General features: G+C 42.5%; 1 protein-coding gene across 1 annotated transcript in view; it reads left to right on the plus strand.

The window, feature by feature from the left end:
- The window catches only part of KIAA0319L (KIAA0319 like), a 93865-nt gene that overhangs the window by 3142 nt on the left and 72871 nt on the right, over positions 1-17852 (plus strand). Inside the window, exon 2 of the mRNA XM_038557933.1 lies at positions 125-294. Within this exon, the coding sequence (XP_038413861.1) occupies positions 153-294 (142 nt within the window). The 5' untranslated portion in view covers positions 125-152. The remainder of the gene's footprint in view (positions 1-124; positions 295-17852) is intronic.

Genomic DNA, 17852 nt, shown 5'->3' on the forward strand with positions numbered 1-17852 from the left:
GCAGTGAGAGACAAACTTGAAATTTCTCTTCCCCCTAATCTGTCACATTCTCCAGCTCTCTGCATTTCGAGGAATCAATTGTTAATTACTTGGCATATCATTTCTTCTCTTTCTGTCTTTGTAGTGAACTGGTTCCGCCTTTCTGGAAGGCCATGGAGAAGAGGCTGGGAGTCAAGCCAAGCCCTGCTTCCTGGATTTTATTGGGATTTTGTTGGCAGATATCCGTGAAATGGTTGAGAAGCCTGTACCTATTTTATACTTGCTTCTGCTTCAGCGCTCTATGGTTGTCAACAGGTACCGTTTTCTTTATAGATTTAAGACATAAAGGACACTCTGAGTCTTTCAGTTCATAGTAAAGACTAGTAGGAGGCAGAAAAGTAACCTGCTACTTGCCAGAAAGGGTCATCCTTTTGGTGGAATCTTAGTTTGTTGTGTTTATTTGTTTTGGAAACACAATTAAAATAAAGGGGAATCGGCATGATCATGTTAAGATTTGGTGAAGATGTAATGAAAAGAAAGACATTTGAAAGTTGGAAAGACCTGGGTCCTGGCCCTAGATTTTTCTACACAACAACTATGAAACCTTGAGCAAGTTACCTATTGTCTGTAAAGAAGGCTAAGACTTACCTTGTAGCTCCATATGAGAAACACTGTAATTAAAGCATGTAATACAGCGCTGTGAACATGGATGCTTAGTAAATGATACTTCTTTTCCTTTCCTTTTTTTTTCCCCTTTCCTTTCCTAAAGGAACCTTCACTTATAGGAAGAATGTGTTCCTTGCTTTTTCTATAGAAAGAGGTTATGCTGATAGATTTCATAAAGTATGCTTTCCTCCTAGAGGTTATTACTTCACCAGGCTAGAACCTCTTGCCAGGAAAGAGTGTGAAGAAGGTTGAATTTCCAAGAATCTTATTTGTTCCCGTCATTTTTTTTTCTTGCAGTTCTTTGGTTGACATTGTTCTTTTTGGAATATGGAATGTGAGAGAACTGCAGTTTCAGAAAGACTTCTCAGTGTGCTGCCAGTTTGGGCAGTGACAAAAGCCTTGTGTCGTAGAGTCCACTGCCTGTGACAACTCATCAGCTTTTTGCTCCTATAATTCCAAAGATTTCTGCTGCTTTCCTAAAGGGATCAATGGTCATGATCTAGAGAATCAAGTAATTACTGTATTTAGCAATTGCAGTTGTGTCAGCTTTGGGGTTTTCGTTGTCTTGCCATAGTGGCTGATGATTGCATAATTATAGCAGTGGAAATTGGAGTTGACAGAAAGCTGACCTAAATGTTTTTGTACCCAGATGATGCTTTGCTGGGACAGCTAACTATTTCCGGCCAACATTTTATGTAAGATCATTTGAGTTAAATAAGTAACTGATTTAGCATCATCAGAGTAGGAAAACTGCATTTTTTTGAAGAGTGCCTACCAAATACCAGGCCCTTGGTTACAAACATTACATATCTTATCTTGCTTAATTCCCATGATAATCCTAAAACAGATAGTTTTAGTTTCATTTTATACATAAAGAAATTGAGGCCCGGAAAGGCAAGGTCGACTTGATGAGGATCACACAGCAAGAAGACGACAGGGTCAGGAGTCTAAACCCAGGTCTGTTCACTCAAGAGTTCACACTTTTTCTTCTGATGCTCTGCCTTCTGGCCACAGGTAATCTTTTGGAGGATCAAAGACAGTTTTTTTGTTTGTTTGTTTTTATTGAAGTTCGATTTGCCAACATATAGTAAGATGGTTTTGTATGCCGAATCACAATGAGCAGCTTGTTATTTGAGGAATTCTGCGTATGGAGGAGGGAGAAGGGTTTCTGAGTGTTTCTGTATTTGGAGTCTAGCACTTGGTTAAGCAGAGTACTGTGGGCTTACGGGGCTAGTCTTGAGTATCACCTCAGCTGGGTGCTTCAAAACAACAGTGAGCAGATTGGGTATAGAGGTACAAAAGTATTGTTAGGAGTGGTTCAGGTGGGGATTAGATTGTACCAGTCTCTTTTTTAGGGAACTTTGGAGCATTTACCATGTGTTCAGACTCAGAGAACATGAAGGTAGCGCATGACAGATATGTTACATATTTCAATTTATCAGAGCTTCTCCACATCAACTTCTTAAAAGACATTTATCTTAATAGAAAAAAATGAATAAATGACATAGGAAGAAAATAAGATCTTTTTTTTTTTTTTAGAAAATAAGATCTATACAGAGAGTACCGTAAATAAGAAATTAAGATGATTTATAAGCATTTAAAAACGTACATTGTCATTACTCACCAAAGAACTGCAGATTAAATTTTTTTTTTTAATTGAGGAACCTCTGTGTCCAATGTGGGGCTCAAACCCCAAGATCTAAGAGTTACATGCTCCACTGACTGAGCCAGCCAGGTGCCCCAGATAACCACAGATTAAAATGATGTATCCTTTTTTAGCTTATCATATTGACGAAGATCAAAATAAATATATTTAGTGCTGCCTAGGGGTGGTATGGTTGCCCTCATACTGTGCTGGGAAGTTTGAACAGAGAACTTTGGGCATAAATATCAAGATCCTTTAGAGGTTAGTATCTTTTTTTTTTTTTTTTTTAAGAGGTTAGTATCTTTTGACCTGGTAATTCCCCCTTTAGGAATTTATCTCAAGGATATATTTAGATGGTTGTAAATGAGAACATTCATCAACATTCATTTATTCCACATTCCAAAACATTGCTACAACCTGCCCAACAATAGGAGCAAGGTGAGATTATGGCATGTCCACATGTGGAATATTATCCAACGTCAAAATTCAGTTTAGAAAAATAAGCACATGGGAAATACTCCTAATGTCCAGTGATAAAAGCAAGATATACAACTGTGTATTCACGATGATGCTAATTTTGTCAAAAGAGAAAAATCCTTTTATGATAGAAAGTCTGAAACAGGGCAGCCCTGGTGGCTCGGCGGTTTAGCGCCGCCTTCAGTCCAGGATGTGAATTTGGAGACCTGGGATCGAGTTCCGCGTCGGGCTCCTTGCGTGGAGCCTGCTTCTCCCTCTGCCTCTCTCTCTCTCTGTGTCTCTCATGAATAAATAAATAAAATATTAAAAAAAACAAAGTCTGAAACAAGATACATAATTAAATGTTTACTCAGTTTTTTGAGTAGTCTCTGTACAGTTTTTGTGTTTTCCAGATCTTTTTTTCAATGTACATGTATAACTTTTTTTTTTTTTTTTTGATAAGGGAGGAAAAAAACCACCTGAAAAAGCAACAACAAAATAATAGCAGGAAAAATCTGGTGTTGGCAGCCTGAGTCGGTATTTACCTACTTATGAGTTTGTTCAGTTTTTATCGGCGCTCTTACTTTTTCTCTGATAAAACACATCCTTAATTGTTTGCTGTTGTCATTAGCTTACAGATTAGATGGATTATTCCTGAAAAACCAAAATAAGGCAGCTCTCCTTTTCTCCTCATTCCTGTTTACCAGTTGGCAGTTTCCTCCCATCTCTTACAGACCCCTAGACACCCACTGATTTATGTATAGTGGGCTTCTTTTTGATTTCAACTTTGGAGTTCAGCATTGAAGCCCACTGCTGGAAAGCAGTGATTATAGTGTGTCTGACAAAAGATGCTCTGTGTTTTCCTTATGGGCTGTTGAATCACTATTTTTCTGTTTAATGTTTTGTTAAATGGCTTAAAAATAGCATTTCGGACTTAGGGATTATCAGTATCTGCAGACAAAAGTGAGGTGACCCCGAAAGTTTGAAAGTTCCTGCAATAGAGATCAGCTTCAGCTTCTCAAGGGGAGAAGTTTTGCCTGTTTTACTTACACTAGGTATTCTCAGCAAGTACTGAGTGCTTGGCATATAGCAGGTGCATCATAAAAATATTTGTTGACTGAATAAATCAATACATTAGAAACAAGGGAATTGTCCTTTGAGAATTAAACTTTAAAATTAACAATCTATCAGTTGAGAGTTAAAGCTTAAAACACACACACTCAGTGCCTTAAGGAGACCAATGCCTTTGAGAGACAAGATGTGATTAAAATATTCACAAAAGGCAGTCCAGGTGGCTCAGCAGTTTAGCACCTGCCTTCGGCCCAGGGCATGATCCTGGAGACCTGGGATCGAGTCCCACATTGGGCTCCCTGCGTGGAGCCTCCTTCTCCCTCTGCCTGTGTCTCTGCCTCTTTCTCTCTCTCTCATGAATAAATAAATAATATCTTAAAAAAATTTCACAAAAATGTTAACATAGCTAAAAAAAGAATATGTATATCTGAAGAGTTACGCTGTATGTGTGTGGGAGGTGAGGAGGCCTGAGCCAGCACTGGAGACCTAAACCATGGAGAGTCACAGAAGCTCCTGTAGGTCTAAAGCTAACAATTGACTCTGAAAACTTTTACTGACATTCCCTTGCGTCTGGGAAGTAGATCACACAATTAGTTAACAAGGAAGTTCAGAGAAAAAGTACTTAGTTCAGAAGGAATTTTTGAGGACTTACTGGTCCTGGGCTAGGAAGGAGGATAGTAAAGATCAGAACAGGGGTACCTGGGTGGCTCATCAGTGGAGCGTCTGCCTTTGGCTCAGGGCGTGACCCCGGGGTCCTAGGATCAAGTCCCACCTCGGGCTCCTGCTTCTCCCTCTGCCTGTGTTTATGTCTCTCCTTGTGTGTCTCTCATGAATAAATAAATAAAGTCTTAAAAAAAAAAAAAAGATCGGAACAGCGCAGTATGACACTGCCCACCCTGGAAGAACGCCCAGTTTCCTGAGGGAGACGGACCTATGAGACCTGTGCCATGGTCGGTGAAGAGACAGGGATGTGGAGCTCTTCTTTGTCCCCCTTCCAGTGCTTTCTAATTATTCTTCCCTCACTCCCTCGTCAGCTTGATCCTTCAGTGTTTTGTTCTTCAGGGTTCTGTTTCTCCCCTTTCTTGCCTCACCCTTGCGTGCTCCCCCTGGGCAACTGCATTTTTCTCCATAACTGTAACCCGTGTGCTCCCTACTCCCAAATCCATAGCTGGTCATGTACTCCTTTCCAGAGCACACAGCCACCTGTGTGTCCCGCATCTCCAACCGGATGTCCCACAGCTACCTCTCACTTAATGCATCACGACCGAACCCATGGTCCTTGCCCCCTCTTCCTCCTGTACTCCCTAGAGTGCGGAAAAGACCACCTCCACTTGCATTCCGAGGTAGAAATCCCTGAGTCATTCCACACTCCTCTCCTCCACATGCGAGTCACAGTTTGTAGAATCCGGTCTCATGCTTCCATGTGGAGTCTCTGTTCCTCTGCATATGCCCTTACTGTGCTCGCTGAGGGATTCTGATGCAGATAAACAAGCTCTTTTTTTTTTTAAGATTTTATTTATTTATTCATGAGAGACACAGAGAGAGGCAGAGACACGGGCAGAGGGAGAAGTAGGCTCCATGCAGGGAGCCCGATGCGGGACTCGATCCCAGGACCCCGGGATCACGACCAGAGCCAAAGGCAGATGCCCAACCACTGAGCCACCCAGGGGCCCCCCTAAGCTCCCCTCTGATACGGTCCCTGAGGCCCCTGGTTTGAACTTACTCTTCAGTGTTGTCATAGTGTCTGTACACTCCTGTATCACACCATGCTGTCCTGTGTGGTTTGGGGCTGTGCGAAGAGAGGTTCAGAGTAGCTCTTGCTCTAAAGTGTGGTCCTTGGTCCTAAGATGAGGCCTTGCTGGTGTCCGCGGGTCTGTGGTGTTGATGTGATTTCTTCGCCCTGGCCGAGTCAGATCCCAGAGTGCTCTGGTCCTGCCCTCCAGCCCTGCTCCACCTCTAGTGATGCTGTTTCCCGCTCAGCCACGTTGTGTCTGCTACCTAATAAACCTCAGGTCTTGCCCTGTGCCTCTACATCCCAGTCCTCAGCCTGGCCAGGGACCCTCCCAAAGGACTTCTGGGGCTCCCTCTTCTCACAGCTCCTCCCTACTCCCGTCGTAGCCAAATGTAGATCTCGACCTGCTGGGCTCAGGGAGACCCTGGCGTCCTGTTTGGGCTCCAGGTGCTGTGGTTGGGAAGTTGTCTCTTGCAGAGAACTGGGCGATTGTAGGGCTCACTTCAAGGTTCCCCTCTCTGGGGGATTGCAGCCTCGTACTGCCTGTTTGTTGTCTCCTGCCTGAAAAACAGTTGTCTCGTATATTATTTTGTCCAGTTTTATAGTTATTTGCGGTAGGTGGTGAGTCTGGTACCAGGTATGCCAAGCAGTAACCTCGGTTCTAAGTCAGTAATGTCAGTAATCCTAGCCGACGTGGCTGCGAGCAGATGGCTACTGTGATTACTCACTTGCGTGTCTGCTCCACGACACTGTCTTAATCATAGTTACACACATGGCATTTAGCACATAGTAGGTGGTAATAAAGGTTTGTTGGGTGAACCTAAAGATAATGCTAGAAATAGCACCATGCGGGAATATATGTGTTGAGGAGAAACTGTTCTTCCCTACTCTGTTGTTCGGTCTTGGCTCATTTAATGGGCACTTGACTTCCCTCTTCTCACAGCTCCTCCCTCTCCAGTGTCTCCCTAATCCCAAATACTGGAGGGAACAATATTTGGAAGGTAATCTTTGCTCTTTTTTTTCCTGCCTTTTCTCTGGGTCTCCCTGAATGAAAGAGTGGTGTTTTGTTTTGTTTTTTTTTAAAGATTGATTGATTGATTGATGATAGAGAGAGAGAGGCAGAGACACAGGAGGAGGGAGAAGCAGGCTCCATGCCAGGAGCCCGACGCGGGACTCGATCCCGGGACTCCAGGATCGTGCCCCAGGCCAAAGGCAGGCGCTAAACCGCTGAGCCACCCAGGGATCCCCAAAATAGTGTCTTTTTGTTTTGTTTTGTTTTTCTGACTGGTGAGGTTGGAAAAGAATCCTGTTGTATGGAATGGCTGTTGTATGGATCGTCAGTGTCCCCTCCCTGCCATGCTCTAACTGGTCTGCCCATGCCAGCACAGCCTGCATGTGTCCAGCTGCCTTGGCTTGATTAAGTACTAGAAAGCCCATTTGCGACTGTACATCTAAGCTATGTTCTCCAGTCACCTTATCACTTATTATAAAGATGATACATTTTTTTTTCTTAGCACGCATGCGAGCAAGAGTGTCAGGGGGAGGAGCAAAGGGAGAAGAGACTTTTAAGCAGAATGTGTGCTGGGGATGGAGCCCGATGCCGGGCTCAATCCTACCACCCTGAGATCATGACCTGAGCCAAACCGAGTCACTTAACTGACTGTGGCACCTGGGAGCCCTATAAAGATGGTATCTTGATTCCCATTTACCTCTGCCATATTTTTTTATTTTTTATTTTTTAAGTAATCTCTACACCCAACATGGGACTTGAACTCACAACTTTGAGATCAAGAGTCGCATGCTCAACTGAGGCAGCCAGGCACCCCTGCCATATTTTATTTTTTAATTAGTCCCATACTCTGGGTTCCCAACTCCCCATAGAGACTGCAGATGGAACAAAGACAGCTCCTGCCTTAGCAAGAAGCCTTTCCCCACTAGTTACCATTCCCTCTTTGTCCTCATAACTGCCTACATTTGTCCCTGGCAGACAGAAGGCACCTGAGCTCACTTTCCTCCTTTGCCTCTACCCTTTGATTGTACTTTGAGGGCTATCATACTGGACAGACCAAGTTGCATCTTTTACTTTTAAGAGAGTAATATATTTTGACCATGCATTGGTCTTATCTTTAGGAGAAAAGAATTTCCAGAAGACTTTTTAGGTGGCATTATATCTCTGCTCTTTTTGTATCTGCTGGGCACTTAATTTAAGGTGGATGACTAATGGAACATATCTCATAGCGATGAGCCTTCAGCAGGAACTTCTCCTGCCAGACTGTCCTATATTCTTAACTACATTGCAGTACAGGAAGGTGATACATTATTAATCCTAAATCTGTCTCTTCAGATTGTAGGATGATGACTTGAGTACGTGGCAGCTGGGGGAAGGTAGAGTTTTCTGGTTGTTAACACAAACCATGTAAGCTTTTTGATTCTAAAATTCAGCTAGCATTGAGCAACTCTTTGGGATCTTGTTATATCACAATTTAATTGACCTAAGACCAGTGAAAATCCTCTAAAATTAGCCTCTCTCCCAATGAAATGAAGCAATTGTGTCTTGCTTAAACATTCTTCAGTAAAAGATAATCATCTTAAGTCTTGCTCTGTATCTTGGAGTATAATTCTAGTGGGTTCTTTTTGTCCTTCAGAAACATAATGCAGGGGCCCCTGCATGGCTCAGCGTTTGAGCATCTGCCTTCGGCTCAAGGCGTGATCCCGGGCTCCAGGGATCGAGTTCCACATCGGGTTCCCCGCAGGGAGTCTGCTTCTCCCTCTGCCTGTGTCTCTGCCTCTCTCTCTGTCTCTCATGAATAAATAAAGTATTTTTTTTAGAAAAAGAAACATAACGCAAACACAAATATATTTCCTAACCTGTGTGACGAAGTGAAGAGGAATAAGAAAATGGCATAATTGGGCAGTAAATCCAATGTGATTTAAAAGCTGTCTGAAATGGACTTGCCTCAGGAATTCCTCAAGGGAGAGAATGATAAAAGTGGAGGAATTTATAAAAAACAAAATAACAATTGCAGTGCCAAAGCAAACCTTTTTGCTTATTTTGGAGATTGCAGAAAAATCTTACTAATTGGAACAGCTTCCAGTTCATGGTATTGTGTGGAATTGGTAGGAACATGATCAAGAACTGTGTGTGATTAGCGTTTGGACATCTCAGATAAGTAGTATTGAAAAGTTTGGGTCAGGGCAGCCCTGGTGGCACAGCGGTTTGGCGCCGCCTGCAACCTGGGTTGTGATCCTGGTGACCCGGGATCAAGTCCCGCATTGGGCTCCCTGCATAGAGCCTGCTTCTCCCTCTGCCTGTGTCTCTGCCTCTCTCTCTGGTTGTCTGTGAATAAATAAATAAAATCTTTAAAAAAAAAAAAAAGAAAAGAAAAGTTTGGGTCAAATGCATAGCTCTTGGTTTGAGAGCCTGCCTTTTCAACTCTTGTTTCTTATCCTTCATCCAAGACCTTCCTTTTTTTTTTTTAATTGGAGTTCCATTTGCCAACATATCATATATCACCCAGTGCTCATCCCGTCAAGTGCCCCCATCAGTGCCTATCACCCAGTCACCCCAAGAGCTTCCTTAAGAAAAGTCAGCCTCTGTAGTTAATTAGGATCCTTGAACCACTTTTGATTTCAGACAGTAATGGGTAAGTTTTAGGAAGAAGTTGCAAGAATGGGTCTTTTTTTTTTTTTTTTTTAAAGATTTTATTTATTCATGAGAGACAGAGAGAGGCAGAGACACAGGCAGAGGGAGAAGCAGGCTCCATGCAGGGAGCCTGATGCGGGACTCGATCCCGGCACCCCGGGATCACACCCTGGGCTGAAGGCAGATGCTCAACCACTGAGCCACCTAGGGATCCCAGTAATGGGACATCAGTTCATCTGTTCATCAGTTGAGTCCTGGTTCTCTTATATTCTAAGTGGTGTTACTGAAACCCACCTTTCATCAGATTTTTCATCTGTAAAGTGAGAATGACAGCACCTCTCAAGGGATTATTGTAAGGATTAAGTAAAATGTTCATGCAAATACTTAGCTTACTCCCAGTTGCATAAATAACAGTTCAGCAAATGTTAACTCTAGTGCTTATAAAATGATAATGTAAAATCTTATTCGGTTAAACTCTTGTCTAAGGTGACTCTGGGCAGCAGGTTTCAGGTCTCTGCTAGCTTCTTAAGTCTCCACCCAGTGGATCTCAGTTCCCATATTTTTTAGAAGTAGAAGGCAGGCAGGCATTTGGCCTTTCTGTATTTTCAGGACAAGGAAGCCTCCATTGATATGGCTTTATAGGCTTGAGGTTGGTTGAAGCTGTGCCGTGACAGGATGAGCTATATTGTGTGTTTTCTCTACTAACAACCTGCCACTAAGGAGCATAGCTGATTGCATGTTTCCTCTTTTAGCTGGGGATACTTTTCCTTTGGAAGAGGACTCTGTTCTGCTGACTGATACCACCCGGCCTTCAATCTTGATTCACTTTCCCCAAAACTCACTTGGCAAAGCCTCATGCTAGGGCTTGGTTATTGTTTTGATTGACTGGGGTTGAATCAATAGCACTTTTGGATTTTGTGTCAGAAGTAGCTTGCCCAAGTTGTTAGTCCCTTCCTTCAAAACATATTTATTGGGTACTTAAAATCATAGGCATTAGAAATGCAATGAGGAGTAAGACAGACATGGTCTCTGCGCTCCTGGAGCTTGCAGTGTGTTGATTCCTTTGCCGTTCCTAGGGCACAGAAAATCTCTGAAAGGGATGATGTTACTAATATCAAGATTCCCTTCAAAGAGGCTGATGCCTCCCTAGGGTCGCAGGGTAATTCTACAACAGTAAAGACCCAGTCTTCCTTGCAAAATCCTAGAAATATAGGTGACTAGGCAATTTGATGTCTGGCCTCAGTGGAGGAACCTTTTGCTAAGAATTGTGTAGGTGAAGCCCCTGTCTACGATACAGTAGGTTTCCAACTTCCCTTTCAATCCAGCTTACTCTCTCGACTATTTAATAACCCATGCCCCCAAGTAAGCCATGAGGGTGGTTATCTGGAGATTTGGGAAAGTGTGATGGCTGCAGCCTTTGCCCCTGCCTTGGAGATGTTTGTCCTTTGGTGACTTCGTCAGTATTATATATGCCCCGCCAGTCCAACCCTCTTCTGCATCAGTGTTCTCCTGCCTTTTTGGCATCAGGTTGGTTACTCAGGGCCTCTGGTGGATGGTTCCAGCGCTCAGCATCAGGCAAGCGCTGAGTTCTCTAAATTCTGACCTTCTCTGGCTGATCACAAAACGAAACTGTAAAATATCCTAAGATAAGCAGGAGTTAAGGATGTCCCTGAATGGTGCATTAACCATCCTACAGGCACTGTTCTAGGAGAAATGGGAGCATAGAGGAATGCTGGCCAGGGCCTAACTGAAACGCCACCGACTGCAGGCTGCCGCTGCCTAACTGTGAGTGCCCAGTGTAGCTCATTCCGGTTCTCCTTCCCAAACACTCCCAATGAATGATAGGATTTTTAGGAATGCTGTCTTTCTTCCAACTGGCTTAACATTATGCTTTGATTCTAATCCAGCAGCACATTTACGTTTTAAGTAAATGTGTGCTCACGGATTCTCTCACTTTTAGGTAATAAGGAGAATGACTAGTATGATCGGACCTGGAAGATGGGGAGTTTATGTTGATTTGGTTTTACTTCACTACTCTAATTTCAGATTCAGGCTTAAAAAGAAATGGCTCCCGTGTGTGTGTGCACGTGCAAATACAGGTCCGTGTTTATTGTCCTTAACTGGGGGCAACCTGAGTCAGCTGGAGGCTTATGGAAGTGGGCCAGGTAAAACGAGTGAGCCTTAATCAGAATAAATGAAGAGAGAAACTGAAGAGCCTGATTCCATTTCAGAAAGTTGAGTAATCTGCATCCTGCTGGGGCAGTCTGTGGCTTTTAGCCCGCAGCAAAACAGCCCCAAGTGCAGAAGCAGTTGCAGAGCTCTCTTCTACCTGTGTGCTCTACTTCATCAGTCTCTAACTGCTTATTTTCAAAAAATGTTCTCAGCTGTGCTCTCCAGTGTATGCTTATTAGAAGCCGCACCCTGACATTTCTCACCATGCTCTTTTCAGATAACGGGGTGAATTTTCATGTTACCTCTTTGTGAAAGGTTAAAAGGAGGGCTTGGCGTCTAAGCTCAGGTAAGCAGACCCTGAGCAGGGTTATTTGCCCAGGATGGTCAAGGCAGAAGCTGAAGTTGTCTGGCCTTTCCACGGAGACTTTCACTGACAAACATACCCTCCTTTCCTTTCCACGCTGTTTTGATTGAGCTGTTTCGCCTCCACTCCTTCATATTTCACGTGGGGGTTGCTGCCTTGGCAGCATGGCTGCCTCTGTTAGTGGGGAGGAAGAGGTAAAGAGTGAAGGCCCTGTTGATGATGTGTTTTCAAGGGTTTTCCTTTGTGCCTATGAGGAGTGTGTGTGTGTGTGTGTGTGTGTGTGTCTGCACGTGTGAAAGAGAGACACAGACACACACATTTGGAGATCCTTATTGCCCTGCCCAGGACTAATGTCACTTTTGAAGCAGCAGAGTAACATTGCTATTTTACAGATGATGATAAGGAAAGGCCAGTCTCTCTGTGGCTAGAGGGAGTCTATACTGGATAATTTGGTAGTGAGATGTATTGACCATTTTGCCCCAACTTTTATTTGTCAGTAGAATGTATATTATTACAATGAATTGAAAATGGAGATATAAGAGAAAGATACTTATAAGTACATGTTCTCAAAATGAAATCTATTAAAAGCCACATAACTACAGTAAATAAACCGAATAGGACAAATTATCTGAATGCTGGTGCTGCATTATGTCAATGACTTTAACTAGATTACGCTTTCCTAATATTTGTGATCCCTAGTTCTTTGTATGCCTTGTTTTATATTCAGTGGCTCAAATGCAGTGTTTACTGTGCTCTTAATACCTTCTCTAAGATGCTTAATTCAAATCACTTACTGATAATTAATATCTAGGTGTTATGTACATACTGTAGGTACCTACAATTCAGGTCAACAGACACTGTCTCCAGCTAAATAAAACCCAGTTCCTGCCATCAGAGAGTTCACACTATGGAGGCAGAGATAGATATAGAAACATAAAGAAGCATGATAAATTCCAAGATGCGCCATGGGAGCACAAAGAATCGGGCAGGGAAGAACTGAACCCTGTTCTATAACAGGCTGGTGAGACAAAGTGATATTCTAATCCCTTTGAACTTCCTTCTCCTAGATTTATTTGAAGTGGTTTTTAACCTGCAGAGCTCTTTTCACTTCTTTATCTCAGAGGGAGAGGTAGAAAGAGGAGTATGTACAGCTCTGTAAAGTCTAGAGAATAAGAGCCCTGAGAAAATTATTTCTGTACAGATACAGATTGGCTTGGATTTAATTTAAATAAACTGGCTCTCAGAAATTCTAAGAATACTAACTACTCACACAGTTTTGCTTTCATTTACACACAGATGAGAAAGCATCTGTAGCTCTGCATTTTATTTGCTATAAGCAAAAAGTGGTTTAAGATATTTAAGTATTTGAAGCTTGGTTGTATTGAGTCCTCACATGTCCCAGTTCAGCCCACTGCAGGGTGTTTTTTTTTTTTTTTTTTTTTTTTTTGACACTTACATAATTCTCCAAAAAGAGATTTTTAATGGATAAATTGACATAAACTTTTCCTCTGTTGGCCATCTCTGCTGAAATAGCACTTCATGGTTTGCTGTTATTTCCTTATTTCCTCCCAAGCTCACTGCCATTTTATTTAATTTACATATCTCTGCCACAGTCCTCCAAATGACCTTCTCTTTAGAAAAAAACCAAATCAGCCAGCAAAAAAAAAATTTTTTTAAACCTTCCCAAAAAACAAAGCAGTGCTCTGATTCAAGGTTCACTGTGTGGGTTTCCAGAGAAGGTTGATATGATTGTGATGAATGCAGATAATTTATCAGCCCTTCAGTCAGAGACAGAGTCAACTGCAGGTTCTTAACAATAACATGTACAAGTGGGCCGTATAGGGAATAGCTGGATTTATGACATCATACCTGGGGGCTTTCTCTATAGAAAAACAATTTCTTTTTAGAACTGCTTTTATGTACAGGCTGAAGTTTATCTATTATCGTTTGATACCTGTGCTTTTTGAAGTACAAAGCCAGAGTTACTTAGAGAGGTGTGGGTTCCTTCATGCTGTGGCTTGGAGGCGTGCTCTTCTTGCTGACAGCATTCTCCAGAGTCTTTTAGTCATAAGGTGGTGGGAGAAAAACCGAAACAGGAGATTCTGAGTATATTATATGAAGCCATATAACCCCCTAGTTACAGGTTTTTGGGGTTTTTGTGTGTTTTAGTACATGGTTTAATCATTTGTCTCCAGTCCGCCTTTAAATATTATAAACTCCTTGATGACTGGATCATTTTTGAGCAGATGACTATATGGCAGGAGAGCTATTTGCAGCTCTACCAGTGTTTTTGATTACTCTCACAGCTTGGTTGTGAAAATGGCTTTGGACTAAACCTTAACAGATAGGTCTTTGGAATTTAATAGCTATGTCCAAGTAATGCAAACTTGATTTTTTTTTTTTTTTTAATAAATGTCAGGTAGAAGTTAGAGGCATTAGAATTGTGATAGACTGGTTTCCATCTTTCCCACCTGGGTGTCCAAAACTTTGAGGAGTTTTTTTCTTTTCCTTCTCATCGTTTCTCGGAAGAAGAAAAATTGAATGGATCTAGTGTCATCCACGATGGATGGCCGTTTGTCTAGGTGGACTGGAAACTATTCTTCATTGGCACAGTGTTCAGAAAGTTCTATGGTGAAAGCCTATCCTTCCTTTGAGTGAAATGGATTGGCCTAAAATAGAGAGCTCAGGGAACTGAAATTTGGTTGGTCCTTTCATGAGGAAAGATTGCTTTGTGATTTGAAAGGACTTTTCAGGTTTAGGTAGGAAAGGCTCTTCTCCATTTGTTCACGTTAGACTCAACAACCTCTTCTTAACCCATTTGGCTTTTCTTCAGTTTCTCTTTCTGCACATCTCGAACCTCCCATTCAGGGCTCTTTCCAATTTAATTCGGAAAGCTATTTCTCATTTCTTAGTGAACTGGGAACTTTGCTTTTCCTCTCTTATCCCTGCCACCTTTTAGCCAAGGAAATTAATTAACGGTAAGGAGCTGATTCAAATGATGACCACTCAAGTAATTCCATAGTGGAGCTGACATCATTTGCTGGTTTTGCTAGTTTAAAAAGTTGCATAGATTTATTTAAATGTTGGTTAAATGTTCAAAATTAAACAATTCTTTGAATGCCAAGCATTTTATGGGGCCTGCAGATAAATACAAAGATAGAAGATATGACGCCAGCACTTAAACGGGGCAGAGTGTGTGAGGAGGGCAAACAGAGAGAAATTCAGTGAAAGAGCATATGCAGAGAGGAGTCTTGGGGTAAAGGTTTCCTCAAGGAAGACTTTTTGAAAGAAGTGGTGCCTGCACTTAAATGAAGTGTAGTTACACTGAAAGTAATGGCAGCTGATATACTCTGAGCGTTAACTGCATGCCAGGCAGAGTGTTAAGTACTTTGCATAGCTTATCTTTTCTTATATCTATAATAATCCTCTGAGTTTAGGCACAGTTACCATCATTCCTCTTTCTATTAATGAAGAAACCAAGAAAAATGACCCAAGATGGCACAGCTAGTAAGTTGACTGCATAGAGATTCAAACCCAGGCAGTCTTATTTCATGGGCCACAGCCTCAACTTGTGGGGTGGGGGACAGAAGATAGGGTAAGATGGAATAAGGGTATTGATTTTGATATGGGATTTTTCTTTTGGAAACGATGGTTTTTTAGACTCAGTTTTCCAGAAGGTTCTATACCACCCTTACCTTGGAGACTGGATGTATTTTTTCATTAAACCAAACTTAAATGAGAGTGGCTTTTCATAGTTGGTTTAACCTGCAAAGTATCAGTTATTCTACCTTAAGCAGGTAGATTAAAAGAACGTCCTCCTCCTCTTTTGCCTTGTAAATATTGCCGCCTTCTGCAGAGACGTTATGGTTTTTCTCTTCACCAATGCGCCACAACCCAGTACCTTTAAGACTTCTTTAGTGACGATGTTTATGGGAAGGGACTTCTTACTCTTTCAAAGTACTCTCAACCAGAGAAGTGCTACAAGGCTCGGGTTTTGTGCTCGAGTGGTTGAAGCTTGTTTTCCATCTCGCAGACCATCAAGAGTTAACGTGAATCTTTTGGGCAGCTGGTTCCATGGGGAGTCCGTCTTTGATCGAAATGGTCTTTGGGAAGAATGGAAACGTTACATACAGTCAAGGGAAGGGAGTCAGAATATGGACACAAAGCCTATTGATTCTTATTTAGCAGTTCCGGTTCAGCAAGTCACCTCCACCACCACATTTAACAAACTGTGCTCTTAACAAAGCTGGGCACACAGCAAAGGCAATGAATGGTAATTATTTTCTTTTCAAAAGGGCCGCTTTGTGAGGCTGCTGCCACCTCTCAATCTAACCTGTGTGCAGTGGAGGAGAAAAGTGTTGGCCCTTTTGAAGAGGAGAGAGGGCACCAGTTATTATCCTGGCATTTTCCAAACTTCATAATACCTGACTGCGCCCTTCGGAGGATTTAGGTACCTCCTCTGCTTTGCTTTCTGAATGTGCTAACCCCCGTGGGAGAGAACTGGTGTGGCGAGTCACTGGAACCATTTTTGTATTTGTTTGTTAGTGGGTGTGCAGGTGACAGACATGCTGACAGTCAAAAGGAAGGTGGAGGGTGCCCCCTGGGGTGGTTTGTACCTGAACAGTTCCTGCGAGTCTTTTGGGGTTGATGACATGCCTGCTTGTCTCCTTTCCACGTGGCAGCCATCTTGGCCGAGACTCTTGCTTCTGAGAGAAGGCAAGCCTCGGCTAGGCTGCAGGCAGCCGGCTGGGGAGGGGCCAGTTTAGTCACTGACTTCATCAGATTGAAGGCTGCTCCTTACTGCTTGATAACAGTTACAGATAGAATCATCAAAGGAAAGCTTCGAATGGATTCTTGACCGTATAATGAAATTGTGAGATTTCTAGAAAAGGAACACCTTTTCTAGAATTTTAGAATTCCATGGATGTTAACAAGTAAGTGCAAGGGGCCTCTGGGTGGCTCAGTCGGTTAAGCATCTGCCTTCAGCTCAGGTCATGATCCCAGGGTCCTGGGATGGAGCCCCACGTCAGGCTCCCTGTTCACCCTAGAGCCTGCTTCTCTCCCTCTCCCTCTGCCCCCTGCCCCCGTGTTCTCTCTCTCTATCTGAAATAGAGTCTTAAAAAAATTTCTGCAAATTTTACCTATATAATGTTCTCCACCATGCATTATTGTCCACAGAAACTTGGCCCCCCAACAGAAGAATGTACCAACTGTTCTTTCTTTTTCTTTTTCTTTTTTTTTTCTTTTTTTTTTAAAATAATACTGTCAGGGCATTCTCTCTACTCTCATCCCCTCCATGTCAGGGAGGGAATTGCTCATTGGGATACAATTTGATGAATTTGGTGCACTCTGAATTCCCAACGACCTTAACAGCATGTTTCCTAACAGAGCGGGCATTCTGTTCTACTTCCTTCTTGGTTGCTAGCCAGAGAAGTTTCCAAATTAGCTGGAAAAGTCAGGCTTGTTACCTGAGATTTACAAATGCCAGAGGCAACAGCACTGCCTCTCAGTATTTCTAGAGTTGTTCACAGCTTCCTAAAGTATGATGAATTTCCTCTGGCAATAATTTATATATTCTATAGACCTTAACACCCTACTACTTGGAATTATGAAACCTGGTCTAGACTTTGTGCTAGATTTATTAGAATTCATATTTTGAGAGGTGGTAATTATAAGTAAGCATTGCTAGCTCCAGAGCTTCCTGTTTTGGGGATCCTCCAGGTAGTACATATGGGAGCCCTGTATGGTCTGCTTTAGCATGGCTTTAGAAGGAAAGGGATTGGCTCTGCCCTTCTGTACTCCACCTGCGCGAGCCTTCCACGTGTTCCTACCAACAGTGAGTTCCAGACTTTCCAAAAGGGTTTTCAGTCTAAGGTTCTATGTAAGCCCTCTTTTGTAAGGATTTAATATTGCTTTTGCTTAGGCCCTGGGAGCAGAGCCAGGCTATGGCGGCGTGGGCAGGAAAGGAACTGATCTAAAATTGGAGCTTATTTTCATCTTACCTTTTATCCAAGTTACTTCTAGAATCCAATATTGACTCTACCAGTGCTCCCCTGCTTCCTCCTCTGATGAACTCTTTTTCTCAAGAGTAACAACAATGAAAACAATGATAATTGAATCTTAG

The sequence above is a fragment of the Canis lupus genome, chromosome 15 (assembly GCF_011100685.1).
Source record: "Canis lupus familiaris isolate Mischka breed German Shepherd chromosome 15, alternate assembly UU_Cfam_GSD_1.0, whole genome shotgun sequence".
NCBI lineage: Eukaryota > Metazoa > Chordata > Mammalia > Carnivora > Canidae > Canis > Canis lupus.